The sequence below is a fragment of the Cataglyphis hispanica genome, chromosome 21 (assembly GCF_021464435.1).
Source record: "Cataglyphis hispanica isolate Lineage 1 chromosome 21, ULB_Chis1_1.0, whole genome shotgun sequence".
NCBI lineage: Eukaryota > Metazoa > Arthropoda > Insecta > Hymenoptera > Formicidae > Cataglyphis > Cataglyphis hispanica.
The window spans coordinates 3,480,974-3,504,322 of NC_065974.1; the positions used below are offsets into that span (position 1 = coordinate 3,480,974).

The window sequence follows — 23,349 nt, forward strand, 5'->3', positions numbered from 1 at the left end:
TGTCTTCGTCGCAAAGTATGCATATGTAACTCTTTATTGCGTTACACACAAACGGGATAGGAGAGGCAAAATTAAATAGCGGATTAAATACATTAGCGCGCGACGCTTAACAAATTAAAAACGTAAAAACATTAACAGTACAATATAGTTTCCTTATCGTAGACGTAATGCGATGGCAGTCTTGAGTCCTGGAAAGATGCTGTGATTGTTGCTCATCCGCTTCGATTCTTTGCATATCCTCTTTCTTTCTCTTTTTTTTCATTCTTCCGCCATTCGTCTGTGCTTCGTTATTCGTCGAATATTTCGTCCTTTATTTTAAACCGAATTCGCTTCGATCTTGAGTTTAAACTTGTATTTTCGTTTTATTATTTACGATAAGCTTTTGCTTGTGGCAGTGTCTGCAAATATAGATTAGCTTAGCGTCAATAACATTCGGATTCTTTTTTCGCGTGCGTTTCGTAATCATTATATTCGAGAAACTCTATTTTTTTTCTATAGATAATTGCGCGCGAATGTAATTCTGTATTTGAAGAAATATGATTTTTGATTTTTATTGTATCGAATGCGAAATGAAATTTAACACATCTAATTTAGAGAAAAAGGATGCGTCTTCCTACCTTCTATGATCAATAAATTAACCATCCTCGAGAGAAAGGTCGGCTGAGATGATCGATTGAACGAGCGAACAAGCGAACTGCCAAATTCTTTTTATCATTTATTGAAGAAAAAAAAATAATATTCAAAAATAAATGTCAGAAAAGTCGAATAATTATTAATGAAAGCTTTAATCTCGTTCGGTCGATCTATGGATCGTAGATTGTAAAAAATGCTCTCTAATATAAGCATACAAACGCTTATTAAAAAAATGCCGTTTGATAGATTTGTAAATAAATTTGCTCACGACTTATCTAAAATATTCCTTGCGTATTCGATATCGATCAAAATCCATGGAATAAGAAGAAAAGAGAAAATCGAACTTGGTTTCAATTGACTTGAACTCGCTTACCTGAGTTATGACTACCTACGCCTCAACCGACTTCTTCTTTTCTTTCTTCTTTTTAAGGAAAGAAGGCGTCCTAAGGCCCTTCTTCTTCTTCTTTTCCTTCTTTGGCGACTCCTCGCTAACGCTCACATCCTGCGACATGGAACCCTTAACACGGAAGGTCCCAACCGTAACCATAAACCTTTCTGCATGCACATGCATAAGTGTGCGCCGAATTTTCTCGCTAATCGTTCTATTAGCCAATTATAATCTGATTGCATGCAAACCAGGACATAATAGAAAAGTTTGAGAGAATCTATGAAACGACTATATGCTTGTAAACGAGCGGTATCTCTATACGATAAAGATTAATACAAAGCGATGATTCTCTTAAATATCGGATACGCTGTATTTTAATTGTTATATTAATATTGTAAAAAAAAAAAATATTTTATATTTTTACTGCAAAAACAGCGTTTCCAGATGTTTATGAATGTGTGAAATGTGTGAAAGCAGACCATACTACATATGCGGAGATTTATTCTCGCTTTGTTTAAATCACGTTGGCGTAAAGGAAGATCGACTTCTTTCCTGATAAAATAAAGATTCATTTCTCATTTTTGCCCTCCCCCCGTGATTCAAGATATATGTAATAACATTGTTTAGCCTTAATAGAGATATATCTGTATCTGTCATTGTCCCAAAATTAAAATCATATATATGCATAAAAAATTATGTATGAAAAATTGACGCAATATATCAGATTCCCCGCATATGATGTACGATAATATTGCAATGACCTTGATATTAAAAGTATTGTGCGACAAACCTCCTTGCTACTTTGCGAGAAAGTACTGTGATGAGCGTCCGAGTGATCGCCATTTACTGTATTCTCTCCTAGAACACAAATATGGAATTATATGAAACTTAGAGTCTCACAAATAAATTACTTATAATAAATTATAAATTATTTATAAAAAGATGATAATCAAATTCATGAGACAACGATCAAGTCTGTAGTCAATACATCTTTTTGTAATAACTTGTAAGCCAAAGGATCGACATATCAATCACACCAATTTAGACCAGCTGAAAATTATGTAATTATATTTTAAGATAAAGAAAAGCGAGAGAAAGAGAGAGATACACACACAAAGATATACTTTACCTTTCGAGAATTGACGATTTGTTGCCAAACGTATTCGTTCTTGGATTCGTTATAAAAAAATCAATGTGTCCAAGCAAATAACATCGAACATTTGTAGCTTGCAGGATGCGTATATACCATCGAAATAGTAGCAGGTGTTAATGGTAAGGATTAATACACACACACAGATCCAAATGAATATATGGGTAAAGATGGATATATAAAAAAATTATAAAAAGTGTTATGCAAACTTTTATATCATTAAACGTGCTTCAAAATTGTTACGATATTATATAAATCATATAAGCATTCGCAATTTAAGTTAACTTAAATACAATATCGTTAATGAAAAGCGATAAGTATGTAACAATGTAATGTCAATTGAACTCATTAGGCAAACAAAATATCGAGAAAATAAATCAGAATATTAAAACAAATATACTGAATAATGAAACTCTGTCTTTCAAGTCACAACTTGACTAAAAGAGAAAAAGAAAAGAAAAAAACTAAAATGTCAGAAGATGTTACATACATAAACGATACTTATAAGTGCTAATTTATATATAGAAATTGTCAACATTTTCTTTTCCTATTCAGATATATTTAAAGTTGATTGCAAAAAATGCATTTTGTTCGTACACAAAGAGATTCATAGAGTTTGAAAAATTACAAAGGAAAAGAAAATTAGAAGAAATAATGAATAAGAAACATTAACAAATATTGAAATAATATCTTCTTTTCTTCTTAATATCTAAAGTTTGCGCGTTTACTCGTGTCGCTTTTATGACAGAATTAATCTTTTTTGTTTTGTCAGCTTGAAATCAGTGTAAAAACTTGACATGTTGATAAGCTAAATAAACGCATGTACAAAAGGAAAAATTAACTGTACAAACTATTCAATATTATAAGAGATATTCTTCAGATCTGAATATTAACGCTATAAAAAAAGCAAGAAATTTATTTCATCGATTAATGTTATTAGAGTAACTGACACTCAAGCTAAAATGCTATTGCAACGGTTATGCATATAGCAAATCAATCATTGAAACTCTCCCCCACCCCCAAATTGGGAAAAAAGAATTGTTTAGTAGTAATTTGATTAAACAATCGCGAAATTAGGATAGAATATGATTATCTAAAAGGCGGATTAATTACACATTCAATGGTGAACTCTCTGCGAGAGCCTTTTCTAAGCGTATAAATTCATTAGTGTCATACGAATAAGACATGCAATCTGTAGACGAGTTCAAGATATTGCATTCTTGAACTTCGTTTGTTTCATCATTATCTGAGATAATGATGGAGCTAACTTCGGAAATCGTGTAGGTTTCGTCGAGAGAAACAGATTGCTTCGCGGAATTTACTATACTGTTCTCTTCGACAGCGTCGACAGAGCGGGTTTCCAGATGATGTGACGATTCGTCGTTGGGATTTTCTAAGGAGACTGTCGTGTCGTGCGGAATTTCGTCTAATTCTTCACTTATAGGCGTTAGACAATTTAATTTCTCTCTTATCGATTCCTCATCCTTCTGTTGACAATAATAGCATCGACCGCACGGCCACGTTTCCATCTCTGATTTCGACACAGTTGCGTTCTCGTTGTACTTCGTTTTATCGGTTTCAGTAGAACCGCAATCGTTGTCAATCAAATTTTCGTCAAACACTCGACAAGTATCAAGCAATGTATCAGTAGTTTCGTCCGGCGAGATTTTGATAATGCGAAAGTTTAATGCCAGAGTGCTCGGTTTCTCGATCGGCGGCCTCTTCGCTACAGTACAAAATTCGATTACGGCGGAAGATCCTGGATCCTCTTTCTCGTATATCGTCATTTCCTTATTATAACCGGCACAATCCGACAAATTTTCTAAGAAACCTTTCATTCGACAAATATTATCGATATCGTTGTCGATTATCCTCGAGACATCAGATACGGGCGTGCGACCGGTAAAGTCTGTGAGCGAATATTCGTAACAACAACTATAGATGAATTGGCGTACGACTTCTTTTGCGACTTTGAGATCATAAATAGAAGAATCAAGGAACAACAAAATGTACACGGATTCGATAATCTCGGCGAGGATATGTTGCGCAATTTGCAGAGCGTCATTTGACGATGGCGTTTCTTCATCCGGAGCGGCGTTAAGATCGGCAATGATCTCGTTAGCGGACTCATTGATCCCATTATGGAAAACTTCGCCATCGATATCTTCTAATTCGAGAACCGTGCAACTCGGTAGTTCAAGTATGTCAGAACCGCTCGCCGAATATCTCTCGGACACTGAATCGGAATTACTACCATTACTCGACATTGTTCTACGATTTTCTAGACACTGCGTGGATTTTGAACACTCCGTCTTGATCGTTATCGGTTCTATCCACACGTAATCGTCTAACGCGTCATCGTTGTCACTTCTCGTTGTGTCGGATTGCCATTCCGATGATCGTTCCGCCAAGGTATCATCGTTGCCGCTCTCTTCTTGAGCTGCTGGTGGAGTTAGACTGTAAATGAGACTCATATTTGTCGAGTCTAAATTGTACTTGACGCAAGTGTCCGTGTCGGGCAACGCATCCAGCTCTGTTTTCGACGAAGAGATATTTACGTCGATACTCTCAACGATTTTTGTAATGTCGTCGCAATACGATTCGTACGTGTTATCGATCTCTACTTTGTTATTCGGCCAATTGTTTTCGCACATGGATTTTTCGATCCACGTGCAAATGCTTTGTTTCTTTAATTCCGTCGCGTGACCGTTTATTCTTTTATTCATCGATGCTTCTTTATCCTCGCATTCGAAATGATCGCTGGAATGTTTATTACAATTGTTAGAAGATAAATCGTTCAGTGATTGCAAGCTTTCTTCATTATCACTTTCTTCATTATCGCGTTGAAACGTTTTAGTACAGTCCTCCATCTTCATCGTTGTTCTTGATATTCGTTGTTCCTGTTCTCCATTTGTTGCTTGAATCGTCGAATTTAAGCAGTCATTGATCGATTTCTCGTTGCCTCTTTCTCGAATTGTCAAAGATTCCCTTTTTACAGAAGCATCCTTCTCATCAATCGTCATTATGTAATTTTCGCGTTTTACTATCTCCTCGAATTGATCATCGTCATTTGTACAGAACGCGATGTCGCTAGAATTCGATTCTGTATCGTTCACATTAACTAGATCAACAACGAAATCTGGTCCCGCAATATTCTCCCATTTCGTAGAATGCATCACAATATCGTCCGAATGCGTCTCGCTATTCATTTTCTCAATGCCTTCTCTTATGTCCACATTTGTCAGATATGTATTGTACATTTTTACAGGATAAATACATAATTTTTTACTCGCAGAGTCCATTATGGAATGTTGCTTAGGTACATTCTCTTCATTATTCATGCTCATTGTTTCCGTTTTCGATTCCGTTGCCGAGTTTTTTTGCCGCCCGAGATCCTCGAAAAATTTTCGTCTCGCCTCATAACGCGACTTTGTGACAATTTCATCCCGGACGATTGCGTTCGATTGCAATTTCATACTTTGCCTGCTAAGGGATGTTTTCGAATGTGTAATAAGAAGAGGTTTTTTACGTTCGGCTATTGTCGAGGTTCTAACATTCTCCAAATGAAGGCTATCGTAAAGAGATTTGGACCGTCGGCCGCAGTACACACGTTCGTTGCTCAAGTTGCTGCAATTACTGCCTAGTTCGTAATCTGCAAGCATTAATTATGTTCCAAAAATATGTCTCAAACATAGATCCGGCAAACGATCGATCGGTGCCCGTCCATCTCGTTTTGAAGAAACGGAGAACGTTCACGGATACTCGGACATTCTATCCGCGAAGTCTTCGTCGTCGCTTACGCTGCGCTCGAAATAGATATTCTTAGTGCTTTAGTTTTAGCTATCGCTATAAGCAAAGCGGTACACCTACTTTCTTTCTGTGTATTATTTTACACTTGTATGATTGCGCGAAAAAAATATGTTATTTATTTATCTATCTTAAATAAAATTACTCACTGTCATTTGCTTTACTAAAAGAAAAAATTTTAGAAAGATCGTATAAAGAATAATTATCTTATCGTTAGTTTTATATAGAAATCGATGATGCTTCTTTCTTATCATTCTCGCGTTAGTTTAGTATTTAGAAAAAAGCTCAACAAATGATAGAAAACCACACCTTAAATTAGATAGAAACACGTGCGAGTTTCAAGGATTTTTGTAGCGTTTCACACACAGAAATAAAGAGAAAATAAAATTAAAAGTGTTTTAATGTGAACGGTTATTGAGGCAAGCTTTAATGATCGTTATTTCGAGTGGCGGAAGGAGACGAGAGGGCTAATACGTAGGCAAAAACATGATAAATTCGATGACTTTGCATACGTATCTCTAGCAGTAAAATTAAAATGAACATATTTGCTCAAGTTTACACACATATATATACGTATACATATATGCGGTTTATGTAGTCATAATTGCGGATAGGGAGCGTATTCCATGCCGGAAAAGGTGTAGCCTATACCGGATGAAATGCATCTTACGCAACTAAATGAGATTAATTTAATCGTAAAAAAAAAACTATATACGAGATTAGATTGGAGATAATCTTATCTTCTATTATGACTCGAGATTTCGAGTATATGCAATCATAAATTGTATCTCTTTTTCTGATCATCTATTTTCTACTAATAGCAAAAATTGCGTATGCAGAGAAATTGCACGTCTTATTAATTTCAGATAAGATTTCTTCAGTCGTCACCGTAAATAATATACATAGAAAAAAAATATTTAGAATTAAAGATCCATCCCTCGTTTCTTCATCTAGAAAAAAAAATAAAACTCACCTCTTCTGTAACCACTTTGTTGCTCGATCGTTCTGTAGCGCATCTCATTAAGGTACTCTGTGGTAGCATCATTCACTGCATGTCAAAAATAAATACATTCACATGCATACATCAGTAAAATACTTGACATAATCAAAATGTCATTTTCGAGATATAATATTCGAGAATGCAATACATACATAGTATCTGATGATTGTGAAATATACCAACGTATTCATCTTGTAAATGATCGCACGGAGAAGTTTACCATTACAATATACACAAACACACATCGACGTAATTCGTGCAAAATTACGTACATTTTTATAGACAATTATAACATACAAACATGCTGTAATTTAATGATTTGTGATAAATTGGTAGAGATGCGAATGTGATGCAAATTGTTACAAATAAAAGCTATGGCCATGCAAAAATCGAGATTAAATTAAAGCAAATCTTTATATCGCGTATAACATAACTCTATCCACTTCGCTAACCACTCGTTGACCATTTACAGATCGAATGGAAAAACATTCACTTGGAGTAAAATAAAAATAAAAAAAAGAAGGGAAAAGACTTACCATCACTTAACACGACTTCGGGTTGACTCGGCACAGGCACTTGTTTCGTTTCTATTCGCAATACTCGGGGTTCTGTAGCAAAGGAGTATACACACAAGTGTAGTCGTTAATAACGTAGAAAATAAAAATATTTTGCTATAAAGTGTAATAAAATGTGATGGATTCCATGGTAAGTGTGGAAACCCGTGAATTAAAAGTACATGAATTTACCGTCTCTACTCTCCTCCTCCGTTTCCGAAGTAACAGAAACCGGTGATTGAATAGGACTCTTGGCAGTGCTGGATTCATGCGTCGCACGACTGATGTTAAAGGACGACAAGGCCTCGGATTCTGATTGTGACTCATCGTCTATTTACAAAATAGGTAATATTAATGGCTCCAATAAATATCTGGATAACATTAAATGATCACACAATAATTCTAAGATACAGGATACAGTAATTCTAAGATACAGATATAATGCATGCAAAGACAGATAAGATTAAATTGGCGATTGAATGAAACTAACAAGGATCTCCTTTCTGTTTGCGTTCGATCTCTCTCTTGTATTGATCCAATTCTTGATCCGTGACGGCGTCAAAGGGATTTTTGGCATAGGGTGTCTTGTAGACCATTGCATTGTGTTGAAAACCACGCTGTATAATACCCTTACTAGCGGCTCCTACTAAAACTACTTGTTCTCCAGTACCACTAATAGTCGCGTCCTTATAAACAACGAGTATATAAATTAAGGATGATAATTTTCTTCAGGAATTAAAAATATAAAAAGAGATGCTATTGTAACTAAATTTTACACTTGGACATACATTTAAATTTGGATCAGGAACAGACTAAGGAAAATGCTCTTTTTTGGTGATTTTAATATGTATTAAATAGAATAAATCTATTCGAATTAATTTAAATCGATTCTTAAAGATTTGACAATTATTAAATTTATGTACCTGCATTTTTTTAGCTTCCTCCCATGAAACACCTTCCAATATATGGGATTGCGGGCCAGCCGATATCTTCTCTGCTCGTCGATAATCTTTAATCTATCAGGAAGGTAAAAGCAAATATCCAACATTGTATATTCCCATTTATGTAAATTCGCTGATATAATAAGAAATCAAAAACAAAAGAGACAATAGAATATGATGCTAATATAATTACCAACACTTACCTGCTGTTGAATTTGTTTGAATTCCTTTGGGTTGGTATTCTTCGGTACAAATTGAAGAGCACCGTCTATCTTCACTGGTGTGCTGCTATGAGTAGGAGATCCATCAGATACCCACTGCACACAAAACCAGAGCATTAGTCGACCCCCTTCAAACCATTGTAAAAAGCAATAATGTTAACATAAATAAAGACTCTTGCATGCTATGTGTGCCTGCTGCATACTTGTCTCCTTTTTAAAATATATTGTTCCATTGTACAATTTAAATTGGGCAATAAATTCTCAATAGTACGATATTAGATTAACATTATATAGTTTGTGATAATTTATTTTTATACAAATCGTATAAAAATGTAAATCAATGTAATATTACATGTAATACTGCATAAAAATCAGTACAATTCAGAAATTTGATAATATTAATTAATATACATATAACATTTCAAGGAAATAGAACAAACAAAATTCGCGAAATCAATAGGGTCATTTGATCTGGTTTTGTAAATGCAGTGGGATCAGTGTCATTAGGCCAGGGAGATCTTGATGACGAGATCAGGCACACATTCATACAGAGTCGTGAAACACTTGATACACTTTTATATTCTAGTCATATTATGATAAAAAAAGTGTTTAAGATAAACGCATTTGTAAAATAAGATACAATTAAAGTATTATTTTATTCTCGCCTTATGCAGTATTCAGATAAAATGGCATAGAAATCTAATGTGCTTCTATTTATAGATACACAAAACATTTACACCCTAAGATCATTTTTGCTAGAGGATAATTCTGTATATAAATAGAATAGATGAACTCAAAATCATATAATTAGCGTCAATCGATATATTGTATGTAGGCACGATAATGTATACATAATTTTGCAATACATTATGAAAGACGCCAAGTTTATTAGTGTAGCATCATAGACTATGAATAATGCTAGTATAAAACCATTAAAGTTGAAGTTGTATTAAAGTTGATATAATCATCCTCTTTAAACAGCATATAACTTTATTTAAACATCAAGAAGCTACAGAAGAACAGTCGTTAATATCTTATATGTAAATATACTTATACTAACGATTGACTGGAATTTAACATGATAATATTTCATAATTTGTGTTTACGAAAATATTAACGCTTCGTCCCTAGTCTTGCGTTTCATACTTAGCAGAAATATCTCTTTCTTTGTTAAACTTTTTTTCACTGAGCTTCTTTATAAAAATTTATAAAAATGAAATTATTTTTTGCTTTAAGCTTTGTCAAAGCACAAACAAATATGCAATAAAAAAAAAAGATTGTACTGTCAGACCCTATAAAACAATTTTGAATCAACAATTAAATTTAAATATTATTTGATATTTCTTATTATGCTTACAAAGCTTTAACATCTCTTTCTTTTATCATTTTATTTTAATATATTATTTGAAAGATGCACCAATAACAATTGGCTTTAATCTATACTTGTCATTGTGAAACATTAATATTGCATATGTAATGAAATTTTGTGCAATTAAAAATTAAAAATAATAAATATTCCTTTTTGTTAATATTATGTTATAAATTTGGCCAAAGCTTATACGCATAAATCAGGATACCATGCGTACACACACACACACATATATATATATATATATATATATATATATATATATATATATATACACACACACATGTTGATTTTTACATAAAATTTAAAAATGTCATAATTTTTGTTCCAAATTTGTACTTTGGTCATTGCATTAATAAGCAGTTGCCAAATATAGAATCGCTCTGTGATAACAAGAGTTATATTTGTATCTGTAGTTAAAAAGAGAATTATATAATTATTAAAGTGTAAAATATTTCAGCATTATAACAAACATTAATGATATATTATTTACTCCAGGAGATGCGTGTCGCAATTAAACTGATATAATACAGAAATTATCATTTTTAATACATCAGCAATTAGATAGACTAATGGCACCAGTTGGAATGCATCAAATTTATGGAAAAAGCAATTATGATTAACTAACATAACATATATATGTATATATTCACTCATATATATTTATATAATAAAATTAAACTATAAATTAAAATAAGAAAAAAAAAGCAAATTAAAATACGCAATTAACATGATAAAATGCAATTTTCTATGATCAACTGGGTGAAAACTGTGCTAATAACACCTGTGCATAATATCGCATTGGATACGAAGTTATACTATCTATTTACGGCCATAGATATGCGCGTTGTATGTCAATCATCGCTAAAAATATCTCTAAAATATTGTTCAGTAAAATAAAATTATTTGCAAATGTCAAAAATAAATGAAAAATTGATAATAGAATTATATATCATTGTATTAATTTCACAAAACTCTCGAAATAGTAATAGAAATATAGCATAGATGTTGGATATATTTCAGAAGAAATTGTGTATCGCGTAAAAAAAACAATCCTCAAAATTTTTGAACATAAGAATCTCAGCATTGTTAAAATTCAATTAAAATAAGTTTGTGATATAATAAACTGAAATTTTGGTACCATGCCTAAAAAAAGCCTCCTCCAACAGTATTCTGTTCTCAAATTCAATTAAGCAAAATAAATCTTATAAACGATTCCATATACATCAAGATCATAATTATTTTATATATATATATATATATATATATATATATATATATATATATATTAATATATTATATTATTTAATATTTAACGCGTTTAAAGCTCTCCTCCTCCTTTATTTCGCAAGTCGTAATTCGATTAGCAGCCACAATACGCGATTACAATATTAATATTGCCAAATAAGAATGTCTATATTAGATTTAGCATCAGGCGAGTACGCGTAAAATGCGAGTAAAATGTGAGTAAATAATTAGTCATTCTTATTTTCAAAAGTAATGACTTCTACCTTGGTGATCTTTTTAGGATCGGGTGTTCCAGTTTCCAGGATCTCAACTTTCTGGTAAACGTTTGGCGAATTTAACCAACGAGATCTGTCCGTGCCTTTACGCCCGCCCTTCCATAATCTGCACAAAAAAAGAAACAAAATCAATTGAATGTGAAATTTAAATCCTATTGTTGGAGCAAAATATTGTCCAAATCAAAGAAAAGAAGAAAAATTTACCCTTGCTTGTACAATTCTTCCTCTTCGAGTAGATACCCTAAGGACGATACAGCCGGTGGAACTTCAACATCATTTCGTGGTTTTGGAGGTTCTCCTTTTACGAGTGGATTTCTATATATGTAACCCGTACGGAATCCCTGAAACAACGCGATACAACGTGAAGACATTATAAACGAACAATTATAATATCGAATAATTCTCGCGATTAAACTTACAGCATTATCGAGCATTCTCATAAGAGCTTCAAATTCAGCGCCACCGATTCTCCAGCGTTTCTCGAGTTTTTCTGCAAGAGCGGATGACTCCACTACTGAACTCTGCTGAGGGATCGGTGGTTTTCGCGAAGCTTCGAATATAGCTTTCTTCGATTCCTCGCTGATAAGATTTAGATTGTCTATACCGGCGGGCATTAGCTTCAGTTGAGTCTCGCAAGCGACTACAGTATTGTAAACGTTGAAGAATGCTTCCTCCACCGTCTCTCCACAGCAAAGAGCGCCACGATTCGTCAGAAGCATAACCTTATTGATTGGCCCGAGGTTTCTAACAATCTTCTCTCGTTCCTCCGGTTCGACAGAACCTCCTATATATTGATGAGTACTCACTTCGCCTATCACTATGCTCTCTTGACCGATCGGTAACAATCCACACTTCAAGGAGGAAACCTATGCAATATATCGCGCGCGTGTTAGCCCTATTGTAATTCTTTTAGAATAGTACTAATAAATTTGAATCGTCAATCATTAATATTAAAGCAATATCATAAAATCGCAGTATAAAAATATACTATGCGAAACAAGATCATTGAGAATGAAGAAATGAGAAACAAAACATACTCACAGCGGTAACGGACGGAGTAGTAATATGAATAATACACTTGATATCAGGTCTCGCGGCGTGTATTGTCGAATGCAATTGAAAACTTGTGACGTGCACGCCAAAGTTCGTCGTCCCTTGTTCAACAATCGTGCCTTGCATATCCACCTTTATCAAACTCGAAGCGGTGACCTCGTGATAAAGTAGACCGTAAGGATTTACTAAAAAGTGTTCCTGATCCTGATTAAGACGGGCGGTGATTTGTCCGCCGACGCCTTGCGTCCATCCATACAAATCGAGTAATCTAAACACCGCCGCCAATTTACATCGTAGCAACTTTTCGCCCTTGGCATATCCCATGCTCTCCACGCCGCGAATGTCGTTGATAGGTAAGACGCAATTTGAATCTGTATTTTAGAATAAACCGTATGATAATGCAAGTAGGAAAAGGAAGACAATCTATACAACTTGAAGCGATTTGGCACTAACTTTTGAACACATTGCCATTGAATCGGGCTCCCTGTGCACCCATCATGTCGGAAATCTGTTGCAAAAGACCAGAGGGTCCAGCACCGTCCTTCATCTGCGTCTCGATTATACGTTCTAGCTCTTCTCGGAAAATTCGCGAATTCATCATCATCTCAACCCTCTTTCTCCTCTCCATTTCTCTCATATCCTGTAAATAAAATTCTCTTATTTAAAATATATATATATATATATATATATATATATATATATATATATTTATATTGTATATATATTTGATTAATTAATTTGTTTTCGAATTATCTCCGCGTTGGCAAAATTCAGATAGGAAATTGTTATTGGATGCTAAATTTTCGACGAAACTTACAGCATCGATATCAGCAGGTCTCATCTTGCTTTTTTCATCTTCCGTCAAACCGTCCACCACACCATTTGTGTGTGGTTCGCTTAATGCTTGTTGACTCGTATCTGCCATTTTCGTGCCTCGTACAAGTACTGGCAACTGAAAAATATCATTAGCCAATTTCGCTATTAAAGAAAAATGGTAAAAATCTTTTGTTTTGATATATTTTTATATCAATTATTTCAAATCATTCAATCAATATTAAAAAACGCAATAGAAAAGACATATCGCATCGTATAAAAAAATCAAAAAATTTCTTGACGTATTTATTATATGAATAAAAAACAATAAAAAAATGACAAAAATAAAAAAAATAACAAAGATGGAGAACTATAGTTACACGATAGTCACACGCATAAGCAAAATTTTTACTCGGTTCTCCTGAATTCAATACGAGAGGTATGGACACCTTACCGGTGTGCGATCAATAGTTGCGGGGCCCTACCAGGAATCGTGTGCGTGGAACGAACCGCGTTTGCGTTACGACATCCTTTTATTTAGCCACAATCTTTCTCGGGGGAGAATTGTTTTTTAATTGTCTTTTTAAAATAAGGGGAATATTTATTTATTATATATTGTTATTATTCCGTTATATATATATATATATATATATATATATATATATATATATAACGGTATTATATATGTATATATATGTATATATATATGTGTGTGTGTGTGTGTGTGTGTGTGTGTGTGTGAAAAATAAAATGCTGAATGACCATATTACTCAGTTAGCGTTTGCTTAGCTCGAATCTGTGTCACCGGTCGTTCACCGCTTGGCTTTCCTTACGTCAAGTACCGGTGCATCGGACACGCAATGCTCTCGTATACTCGGCTACATACAATCCTTATCCTACGGCATCCGCTTTTCACCTTTTCACGCCGTATTTCCCTCGCCACCGGCCGAATCCCACGCTAAATCCTCCTTCACTTGCATAAGCAGTTATATCGCAATTCTCATATCTCATACAATCATTTTATAATATACATTTTAATAATATACCTTTCAAAAATTATATTTATTTTTTTCCTTTTTATCACGAAACGTCACACTTTTCGTCAAAATCAATGTTATACGATGATTGTTGACTAAAAACCATCGATGGGTAAATTTTTCAATGAGATTAACCCACCGATTAAACTTCCGATTGTTACTGCACCGGAAAACATGTGTTATGCGTCTGCACTTCCGTTGTAATGTGTGCAAAAAAGGGAAGTGCGATATATAGTTAACCGCACGCAAGCGCATAAAAAGCCACAACAACCTAAACTCATATATATTATCATGTAATCAAATTTTTTTGTTTTTTTTGTGAAATTTTATATTGAAAATCTATCGAGATAATAATTAAATAATCGCGCAAATTTTATTAACACGTCATTTTTTAGAGATAAATATATTTCGCGATAAAAGTCAGTCAAGCCTTTTACTTGTTTCTGCTGTTCATCGATTATCTCATTCGTCATATGTTATGTATTCTTTTGGCCTATATAATTAAAATGTATGCTTCCGTACAGATAGAGATATGCTTGCAAACAATTTGTACCTAATACGAAAATAACGCAGGATATTCGCAGCGTATTATCGTTTGAAACTTTGCCAGAGGGAATCCGCTCTCGCATTAACTAATATAAGAGACATATGTATGTATATAATTTTGATACATTGCCGAATCCAGTACGGAAACGCCGCTCGCAAAAATGTATCGTAGTAGCGGTCAATGGTGGCTCCGGTACGAATTGATGGTAATTAACGTTAAGGGGTTTAGGTATTTGGCATAAGTGGCTTCGTTTAAGTCCCTCGTATACGCGCGCTGCCTCGTTGACATACAACGCGATACAGCGCTGTGATATTGTCCGTAATATCGGCGAAATAACCAATATCGAGAGTACCGAGAGAGCGACAGAAAGAAAGAGAAGTTACGTTGACAAAGAAACATAATATAATTAGGGACAACGAATGCTCGGCCAGAACTCGATTTTTCGAGCAAACGGAAGATATGAATTTCCATAAATCACACTGAGATGGCGGCAATTGTGCTTAAAGTAATCATACAACACAATCATATCTCGAAATTTTCTAACGCGTATGAACTTTAACACAATGATGATGCATATTACTCTACATCAAACGTCGATTATATCCTTTTGGGGTTGCATGCCGCCTCGACGTTTATCTCAACGATAACGAGACAATGCGTGAACCATTCCGTGAACTGAATGAAAGCGATCATACAGACGAGATTCGCTGAGATTCCTCGGCGCGAGTCCTCATCTTAAAATAGAGAAAGGCCAGGGACGGAGTCGAATACGTTTTTTGTTAGCAAATTTTTCTTTCTTTCTTTTACGTACAACGTTTCATCTCGCGTAGCACCGAGAAAGCATCCTGTAGATATATATAATAATAATTAGCGAAATACAAGTAAATAGTATTTGGTATCGATTTAATAAGTATTTTGTTCAAAATTCCAAGTAAAGAGAATATTTTAAAAATTTTTAGTGCATCTTTCTAAAAGAAGTTTATTGTTAAATTTAATATTTTAATGTTAAATTCTAATGACTGTAAAAATAAAAAATATATGCTGCATATTTAATATTTTGTTAAGACATTAAATATAAACAAAGATAGATACATATTTTAAACACATAATTCATTTGACTTGTCTAGAGCTTACGATGTAGGAGCAAAATTATCATGGAGAGAATCTTTTTTTAAATTTCTTAAATCCCAATAAAATTCCATGAGAATTCTCTGATTTTTTCAAGGGATAGATCTTGTTTTCATTTACATTTAACATTTTTAACATTTTTTAAAAAATTCCCTAAATTCCAATAAAATTCCATGAGAATTCTCGGATTTTTCAAGGAGTAGACATCCTGGTTTCTCTGAACTTGTTTTCATTTAACTGTATCCTAATTGCACATAGAAAAGAGCATGATAAAAATAGAGGAGAAAATAAAACCGTATTACTGTAGTGCCTGCGTCCAACGGGGAGACCCGTGTGACGCGATGACGATCAGCCCCCTTACGCAACTTGCTAAGCTATAGAATCGCACTGCGTGCGTGCGTGCGTGCGTGTGCACCTGCGCACGTGCTTGTGGCTCGCACTTGTTTACGAATCCGCGAAAAGTACAACGGGTTTTCGGCCGGAAGTTCCGTTCGAATTCTATCTCGAGAGAGTTTTTATATCGTAACGTCAATCAACTAGTGTTCCAATATATAATTCATATCGATCGATCGCTCTTTAATGTCGTGAATTCTTGTGAATCTCCGATTCGCCGGTTATTGACATAGGACAAACGGTATCGTAAGCGAATACTTGTATTGTGTAAGCAAGCAACGGAGCAATATGAGTCATCGATAATATATCGCGATGATAATAATAATAAATCTTTCCATTCAATTAAAAAAAAAAAAAAAACGAGACATTTATATCGCGGAAATGTTTTTTTTTCCTTTTTCTCTTTTTTTACTTCAACACTGACATCATACGCCAAAACGAGCACGTAAATGCGATTTATCATCAACTGGCGTCCGACCGGCAGCGGCGATGGACACTTTACGCAATGACGTCATAGCTAATCACAGATCACGTTCGTCGTAGCGGACGAGCAACGCATTCTAGAGTCGCTATCAATTATAAGGGACAAAATGACAGTGATAAAGAGAAGTAATAGAGAATCGATTATACACAGACAACGTCGTCTCGACCATTGAACTCTCACTAAATTATATATTGCGTGAGCAATATATATATATCTTTATATCGCGTGTACTTCACCGTTTCTGTCAGACAGAACGCTTACGATTAGACTGTCTCGAGCTCGAATAAAGCCCTCGAATATAATTGCATTGGCCTTTGTGAAAAGGTCACTATCATGAAATTATCGAAAGACGCGCCGATGACAAATCGCCGGTGTCTTTGTCCATCCGTCCACAGCAATTGTGTTACAATGGAATCCTATTGGAAACTGATCAGACCGAGACGATATACGTAAAATTATTTCCGACATATGATATAACGAAACCTGTCGCTCGACAAAGACAATCCCGAACGAGTTGCACATAATTAGCCAAGCGGAACGTTTAACCCGAGCGTTGCTCGCGAAGAAAATCGTCCCACTTATCGTTGGTAAGGATTTGTGATAAAGGTATGAGTCTCGGGGTAGCTCGCGTTACAGACAGTGACACAGAGAATGAAGCAAATGGCGACATTTCGGGGCGGGGGGGAAGCGAATTTAGATTTCGATCGTTCGAATCGTGCGAGTGCGTACAGGAGAGACGCGCGGAAGGACGCGGTGATAGAGCTCCGTCGTCGGGCGTCGCCGCACGTATATTCGCAAGTCTGACAACGACGAAGGAGAAAGCGGAGGAGTCGCGTGGCACCGGGTATCGAATTAGTAGTAACATCGGGCCGACACACCCCTCGCGCTACGTCATTCATCATCGGGCGCGAACCGAGAGTAACGGGCGTCGAAAGAAGAAACGATGAACGAGAGCGAGCGCTCCCTCACGAGGAAGAAAGCTCGACCGAAATTTAGGTCTAACGATAAATTAGCCGAAGCGTCGCGAAGTCGTTGCTCGAATATCCAACCGTGAGAAGAATAACGAAGAGAGAGAGAGAGAGAGAGGCGACTTTACGTACTTGACTTACCTATCTAAAGGGATCACCGTCGCCTAGCCGCTTCCTCCTCCTCCCTTTTGGAGATAGTGCCCGTGCCCGTTTCACGAACCGTACAACAGCTCGCCCGTCCGTATCACACCGCGCGCGCGGCTGTTCCGTTCGATGAACAGCTTCCCCGCCTCCGCCACCGCCTCTACACCCGCCGCCTCCGTTTCTGCCGCCTGACGTTCCAGGGCCTGGCCTGACCGCTTGCCGATCTCCCGCGTCGACTCCCGACTCTGTCCGAATATATCTCTATTGTCCGCTCATTGATAAACAACCGCACTTCCCCCGATCGTGATTTACTCGATGCGGATCCGGCGTCGATAAACCGTCGATCTCACTCGATACGCACAGGTTTTACGAGCGTTTTATTTCTTCCCCGAGACATGCGAGAAAACTCGCATAGTTGAAATCCCGATTTTCCTTTGCACGCTATACACGCGAGTTCGGTCGCGACGTCGTCGCGATCCTTGAGAAACCGACGATGACTGGTCGTTGAACGACTGGACAGTTTCCAGGTAAAGGCCGCGCGTATCTCACGAATGGTCCATGAACCAACTGCGATGGGTATACGAGATGACCACTAAAGTAACCTGTCAGTGATCTCAACCACAGTCAACGCCACCTATCGTCGATTGTCCACATTTGCAGACAGGATTGCCAACATATTTTCATTTTTTTCCCCTTTAAAATTCAATAAATATACTTGTCTCTTGGACACCATATTATCCTATCATTCCTTTTTCTTTCATAAATAAAAAATATATATATATATATATATATATATATAAAGATTTTCATTTTTATAATTTGAATGAGAGATAATTTTCGCCAACATGATTGGTCGTCGAAATCGTCGACTCAGATCGATTTTTTTGTGAAATAATCGATATGGAAGAATCGAAATCTGAAAAATTGTTTCAATGCGATGGTACGTATGTGCGATTGTTACATCTACTTTACTATAAAAATCGATTATTTTATAATATATATTCGCGTGTGATATAATATAAAAAAATATACACAATATATGTTCAGGATATAATTAAAAGATTTTTCAAAAACTTTGAAGATGAGTGTGCTGCACACCAAAATTATAAAAAAAAGTATATATAAACCAGAATTCTAAAATAATCTCGATTAATCTCATAAAAATTCACTTGTTTATATGCATATAATTTAGTAGTCGAATAATAAATATAATTTAATAGTCCAGTAATAAATATATGTCTCATGATAAATATGCATCGTATATATATATATATATATATATATATATATATATATATAGAGAGAGAGAGAGAGAGAGAGAGATAGATGTGTGTAAGATTATACATAAAATTTAATATTTTTATATATATTTCAGAAGAGCATGTAAAATCCAATTTTATCTTTCTTCATTTTTAAGATAATCTACCTTTAATCGATAGAAAGATATCGATACAATTAATATAAAACATTATTCGTATATTATCTGTGCATTATACAAAATGATGAATTCCATTTTCTCTCGGGAAAATCAATTGAAAAGGTACGCACATAAAATAGTATACAAGTAACAATATGTAACAATTATTTCGACAGCGATTTTAGTAGATTAAATATATAATATCTCATCTGTACTAGAGATAATGAACTGTTGAAATGTTTTCAATAATGATTTCTCTAGTGATAATTAATCTACATATATAAAAATATCATTTAAACTCTAGATATGAAAAGTTTTTGTACACAGAACTGTTAAGCTCTCGTCGATAGATAAAGCAATCATTGCGATAACGAAATTTCATAATAGTTTTACAAAAATGAAAAGTTCAAGTAAAAAAAAAATTCTAGTCCTGTCGATGTAAATTAAAAGATCATTTCTTTTTCTCTTGACTACAGATATGTTTTGGTAAAATCATGCTTATATAAGTATAAGACATAAACACAATTAGATAAAAATCAATTATTGTTGACGGATAATAATAAATCAGGGAGAAAATAATGGAGCAAACACAGTCAGCAGATTGACAGAACTCTGACGTGATTAACTTCTACGTTCTTTATTGCGCAACAACCTGTTTTGTACGCACGCAACTGCACAATCCAGATCGGCTCCTTTCGATCTGCCCGGAGCGACAAAAAGCCGATCCACATCAAATGGTCCTAGTCAGTGTTAGCTTAGCCTGCGGCCCGCCAACATCGTCAGACATATTCTTCACTCAAGCAATCCGAAGGAGTTACATACAAACATGAATGCGTCTATACTCAAATCAATCTTCCGTGAAGTACGTGAGCATAAATAATCCCCTTTTCTCTTTTTCTTTTCCTTATTTTTTGTTAAATTTATATATATATATATATATATATATATATATATATATATATATATATTGTCTTTTCCTTTTTTCGTTTTATCTAAATTGAAGAAGAGATAAACAAATTATCACGCATACTTGATTTATCTGTATTTATTAATGAAATTCCTTATTCATTATATTGGATTTTACATAAAAATTAATACTTTATAATACTTTTTAAAATTTTAGTTACATTTTAGTTACATTTACACAGAAAGATTTATAATGAAAAAAATACTTTCGATTTTTGCAAAAGTTTTCAAATGTGTATATCAAGAAGAATTCTAATATTAATTTCAACTACTTAGCATTTATTTTTACTATGTATTACATCAAGGATAACTGATTATAATTTTGTTAGCCATAACATTTTTATTTTTATTGCATATTATTAGTTTTATTTTTACTATCCTGCTGAAAATATTCATTATCAGCACCTAATTGAATGTCTGTGCAATGCTATGTTCTACTCCTAAAATTAAATGACTGATTACGACAATTGACAAACCAGATGCATCATTTTTTTGCACGCACATATTTATCAGTATATTTTTTCAAACAAAAAAAAAACAGGAAATATGTATTTTTTAATAATAAACATGTTTCGTATATGTGTCAGAAAAAATAGTGAATAATATATATATATATATATTTTTTTTTTTATAGATACCAAAAAGATTAACGCAAACGCGAGGAGTACATTTATGTATGTCAAAACTCAATCATTGTCCAGCCCCTTTGACGCAATTTACGGATGATGAACTTATGATGAAAGAAACTGGTAAAAAACCTAATCATTTATTATAAAAGTTTTACTGTAAGATGATAAACAAGCTAGTTGATTTGCGAAAGTCTATTTCATTACAACATATCAATTCGTAAGTATCACATATTTTTATTTCTCAGTTGCTAAACTGGCTAAAGAGGAAATTGCTCCACTCGTACGTAAAATGGAAAAGGAGGGAAAAATAGATGATCATGTCTTAAAAATACTATTCGAGAACGGCGTAAGTTTTTCCGAAACAATTATATGGATCGTACAATTAGATCGAATTAGGTTTTTAAATCAAATATGTTTATAAAGATAATATATAGAGATTTTTTGTTTTTATCAATTAATTTGTCTCAGTAATAAACAAACAGAGAGGTTCATAACACCTATCAAAACTGTTTATTTGAATCATATTTACTATTTATCTACACGCAAACGTTTTTCAGGAGACATATCCCTTATAAATACTTTTGTGTGTACATTCACACGTTTGCATGTTTTTTTTTATAACTCATAATAATATTATTACTTATACATTTATTATTACTACGTATATTTACATATATATATATATATATATATATATATATATATATATATATATATTTATACTTATACATTTATCATTTATATATAATACAATTAAAAACAAGAATATTTATCTTTTTAAATATAGAAAAAATAAAATTAAAAATGGATTATTTATCCGTATTTAAACAAGAAAGAGAATATAATATAATATGATGAATACGAACTAAAAGATAAAGTGGTAAAAAAATAAAGGAACGGACAATGATTATATTAAAGTCATTGAAAGTGATCAACGTAGCTTGTATGTAACGTGTACACAGTCGGTCTCGTCAAAAGCACTTGACGCGAGACAATTTCTTAACTACCAATAAATAAGAGAATAATAAAAGACCTCTCTAATAATAAGAAATAATATAGCTATCATTGAGATTATATAAGCAAAATGAAAACAAAACTTACAGAGTAACAAAGTAAATTTCAACGATCTTGCATTGACAAACAGATAGATATTTTGAAATGAAAAATCTCTATCTCTTTCTCTTTTCTCTCGCGCACGTATTTTACATAATTCACATGATCTTTTATTAAAATATACTGATGTATTTCACAGAATCTATTCTATTAATTTTTATTAGCCGCATATTGCAAGTTTCGATAAGAAAAGATATTCAGACTTCCAATCGTGAAAGTTTAAATGTGAAAGTTTAAATTGTGTTTATCTGGTCGCGATTACAAGATTTATTGCATAAATATGATAATGTTGAACAAATGCTTGATCCATTATCGCGTAAAAAACGGTATTTAATGCGTTAAATTAACAAATTGTAAAAGATAAAAAAATGAAATATATTTTTTCATTACTGCATGAGGACAAGATATTCTTTATCGCTCCTACACATGTATGTCATGTGAAGATATTTTTACACAATACACATGTATACAAGGTGATAAAAAAATATCTTGTCTTTACACAACTTGTAACGAGGAAAGATATTTTTTGTTTCTCTCGTGTCGTTATGCAGCTCATAATAAGACACAAAGATTTCGTGATAATATGTATTTAATTATCTTTTTCTTTTTTTTATAATATACATGTTAATTACATTTGTTTCATAATGTAAATAACATGTGGATAGTAGTTCATATATAAATAATACATGTTTTTTATTATATAATATTAATCTTTTCATTATTTATAGCGCATTTTTTAATATTCTAATTCTTTATATATTAATAAAATAAAGAAATATGTTATATTTTGATATCTGAAACTCTTTTTGCCAATTTCAGTTAATGGGTCTCGAAATTCCAGTAGATTACGGCGGTGCAGGTTGCAATTTTATGAGTACAATTTTGACTGTTGAAGAAGTTGCTAAAGTCGACGGAGCGGTAGCTGCTCTCGTAGATATTCATAATACATTAGTCAATTCATTTATCATTAAAGTTGCATCCGAAGATCAAAAGCAAATTTATTTACCTAAATTAGCACAAAACTACGTAAGTTGAAAAAAAATACATCTTTGATACGTATGTCTGTAAAGA

General features: G+C 33.8%; 2 protein-coding genes across 11 annotated transcripts in view; one reads left to right on the forward strand and one right to left on the reverse strand.

Annotated features, from left to right (window-relative positions):
* Window positions 1–23,349, reverse strand: part of LOC126857507 (protein hu-li tai shao) — a 26,599-nt gene continuing 3,250 nt past the window's right edge. Inside the window, exons 1-16 of one of the 10 annotated variants that reach the window (XM_050606980.1) lie at window positions 18,151–18,730; window positions 13,457–13,591; window positions 13,093–13,279; window positions 12,628–13,010; window positions 12,006–12,452; window positions 11,791–11,927; window positions 11,575–11,692; window positions 8,677–8,790; window positions 8,456–8,548; window positions 8,023–8,218; window positions 7,725–7,862; window positions 7,515–7,586; window positions 6,952–7,026; window positions 1,812–1,879; window positions 1,007–1,135; window positions 1–398 (exon numbers count right to left, since the gene is read on the reverse strand). In XM_050606980.1, coding sequence (XP_050462937.1) covers window positions 1,022–1,135; window positions 1,812–1,879; window positions 6,952–7,026; window positions 7,515–7,586; window positions 7,725–7,862; window positions 8,023–8,218; window positions 8,456–8,548; window positions 8,677–8,790; window positions 11,575–11,692; window positions 11,791–11,927; window positions 12,006–12,452; window positions 12,628–13,010; window positions 13,093–13,279; window positions 13,457–13,564 — 2,250 coding nt within the window. In that variant the 5' untranslated portion in view covers window positions 13,565–13,591; window positions 18,151–18,730 and the 3' untranslated portion in view covers window positions 1–398; window positions 1,007–1,021. Of the gene's footprint in view, window positions 399–1,006; window positions 1,254–1,811; window positions 1,880–1,910; window positions 5,824–6,951; window positions 7,027–7,514; window positions 7,587–7,724; window positions 7,863–8,022; window positions 8,219–8,455; window positions 8,549–8,676; window positions 8,791–11,574; window positions 11,693–11,790; window positions 11,928–12,005; window positions 12,453–12,627; window positions 13,011–13,092; window positions 13,280–13,456; window positions 13,592–18,141; window positions 18,735–23,349 lie in introns of those variants that run through there. The other 9 variants (XM_050606979.1, XM_050606982.1, XM_050606981.1 and 6 more) reach the window with 9 other exon arrangements.
* Window positions 20,244–23,349, forward strand: part of LOC126857523 (short/branched chain specific acyl-CoA dehydrogenase, mitochondrial) — a 4,857-nt gene continuing 1,751 nt past the window's right edge. The window contains exons 1-4 of the mRNA XM_050607027.1: window positions 20,244–20,432; window positions 21,171–21,285; window positions 21,411–21,511; window positions 23,098–23,304. Of these exons, the coding sequence (XP_050462984.1) occupies window positions 20,397–20,432; window positions 21,171–21,285; window positions 21,411–21,511; window positions 23,098–23,304 (459 nt within the window). The 5' untranslated portion in view covers window positions 20,244–20,396. The remainder of the gene's footprint in view (window positions 20,433–21,170; window positions 21,286–21,410; window positions 21,512–23,097; window positions 23,305–23,349) is intronic.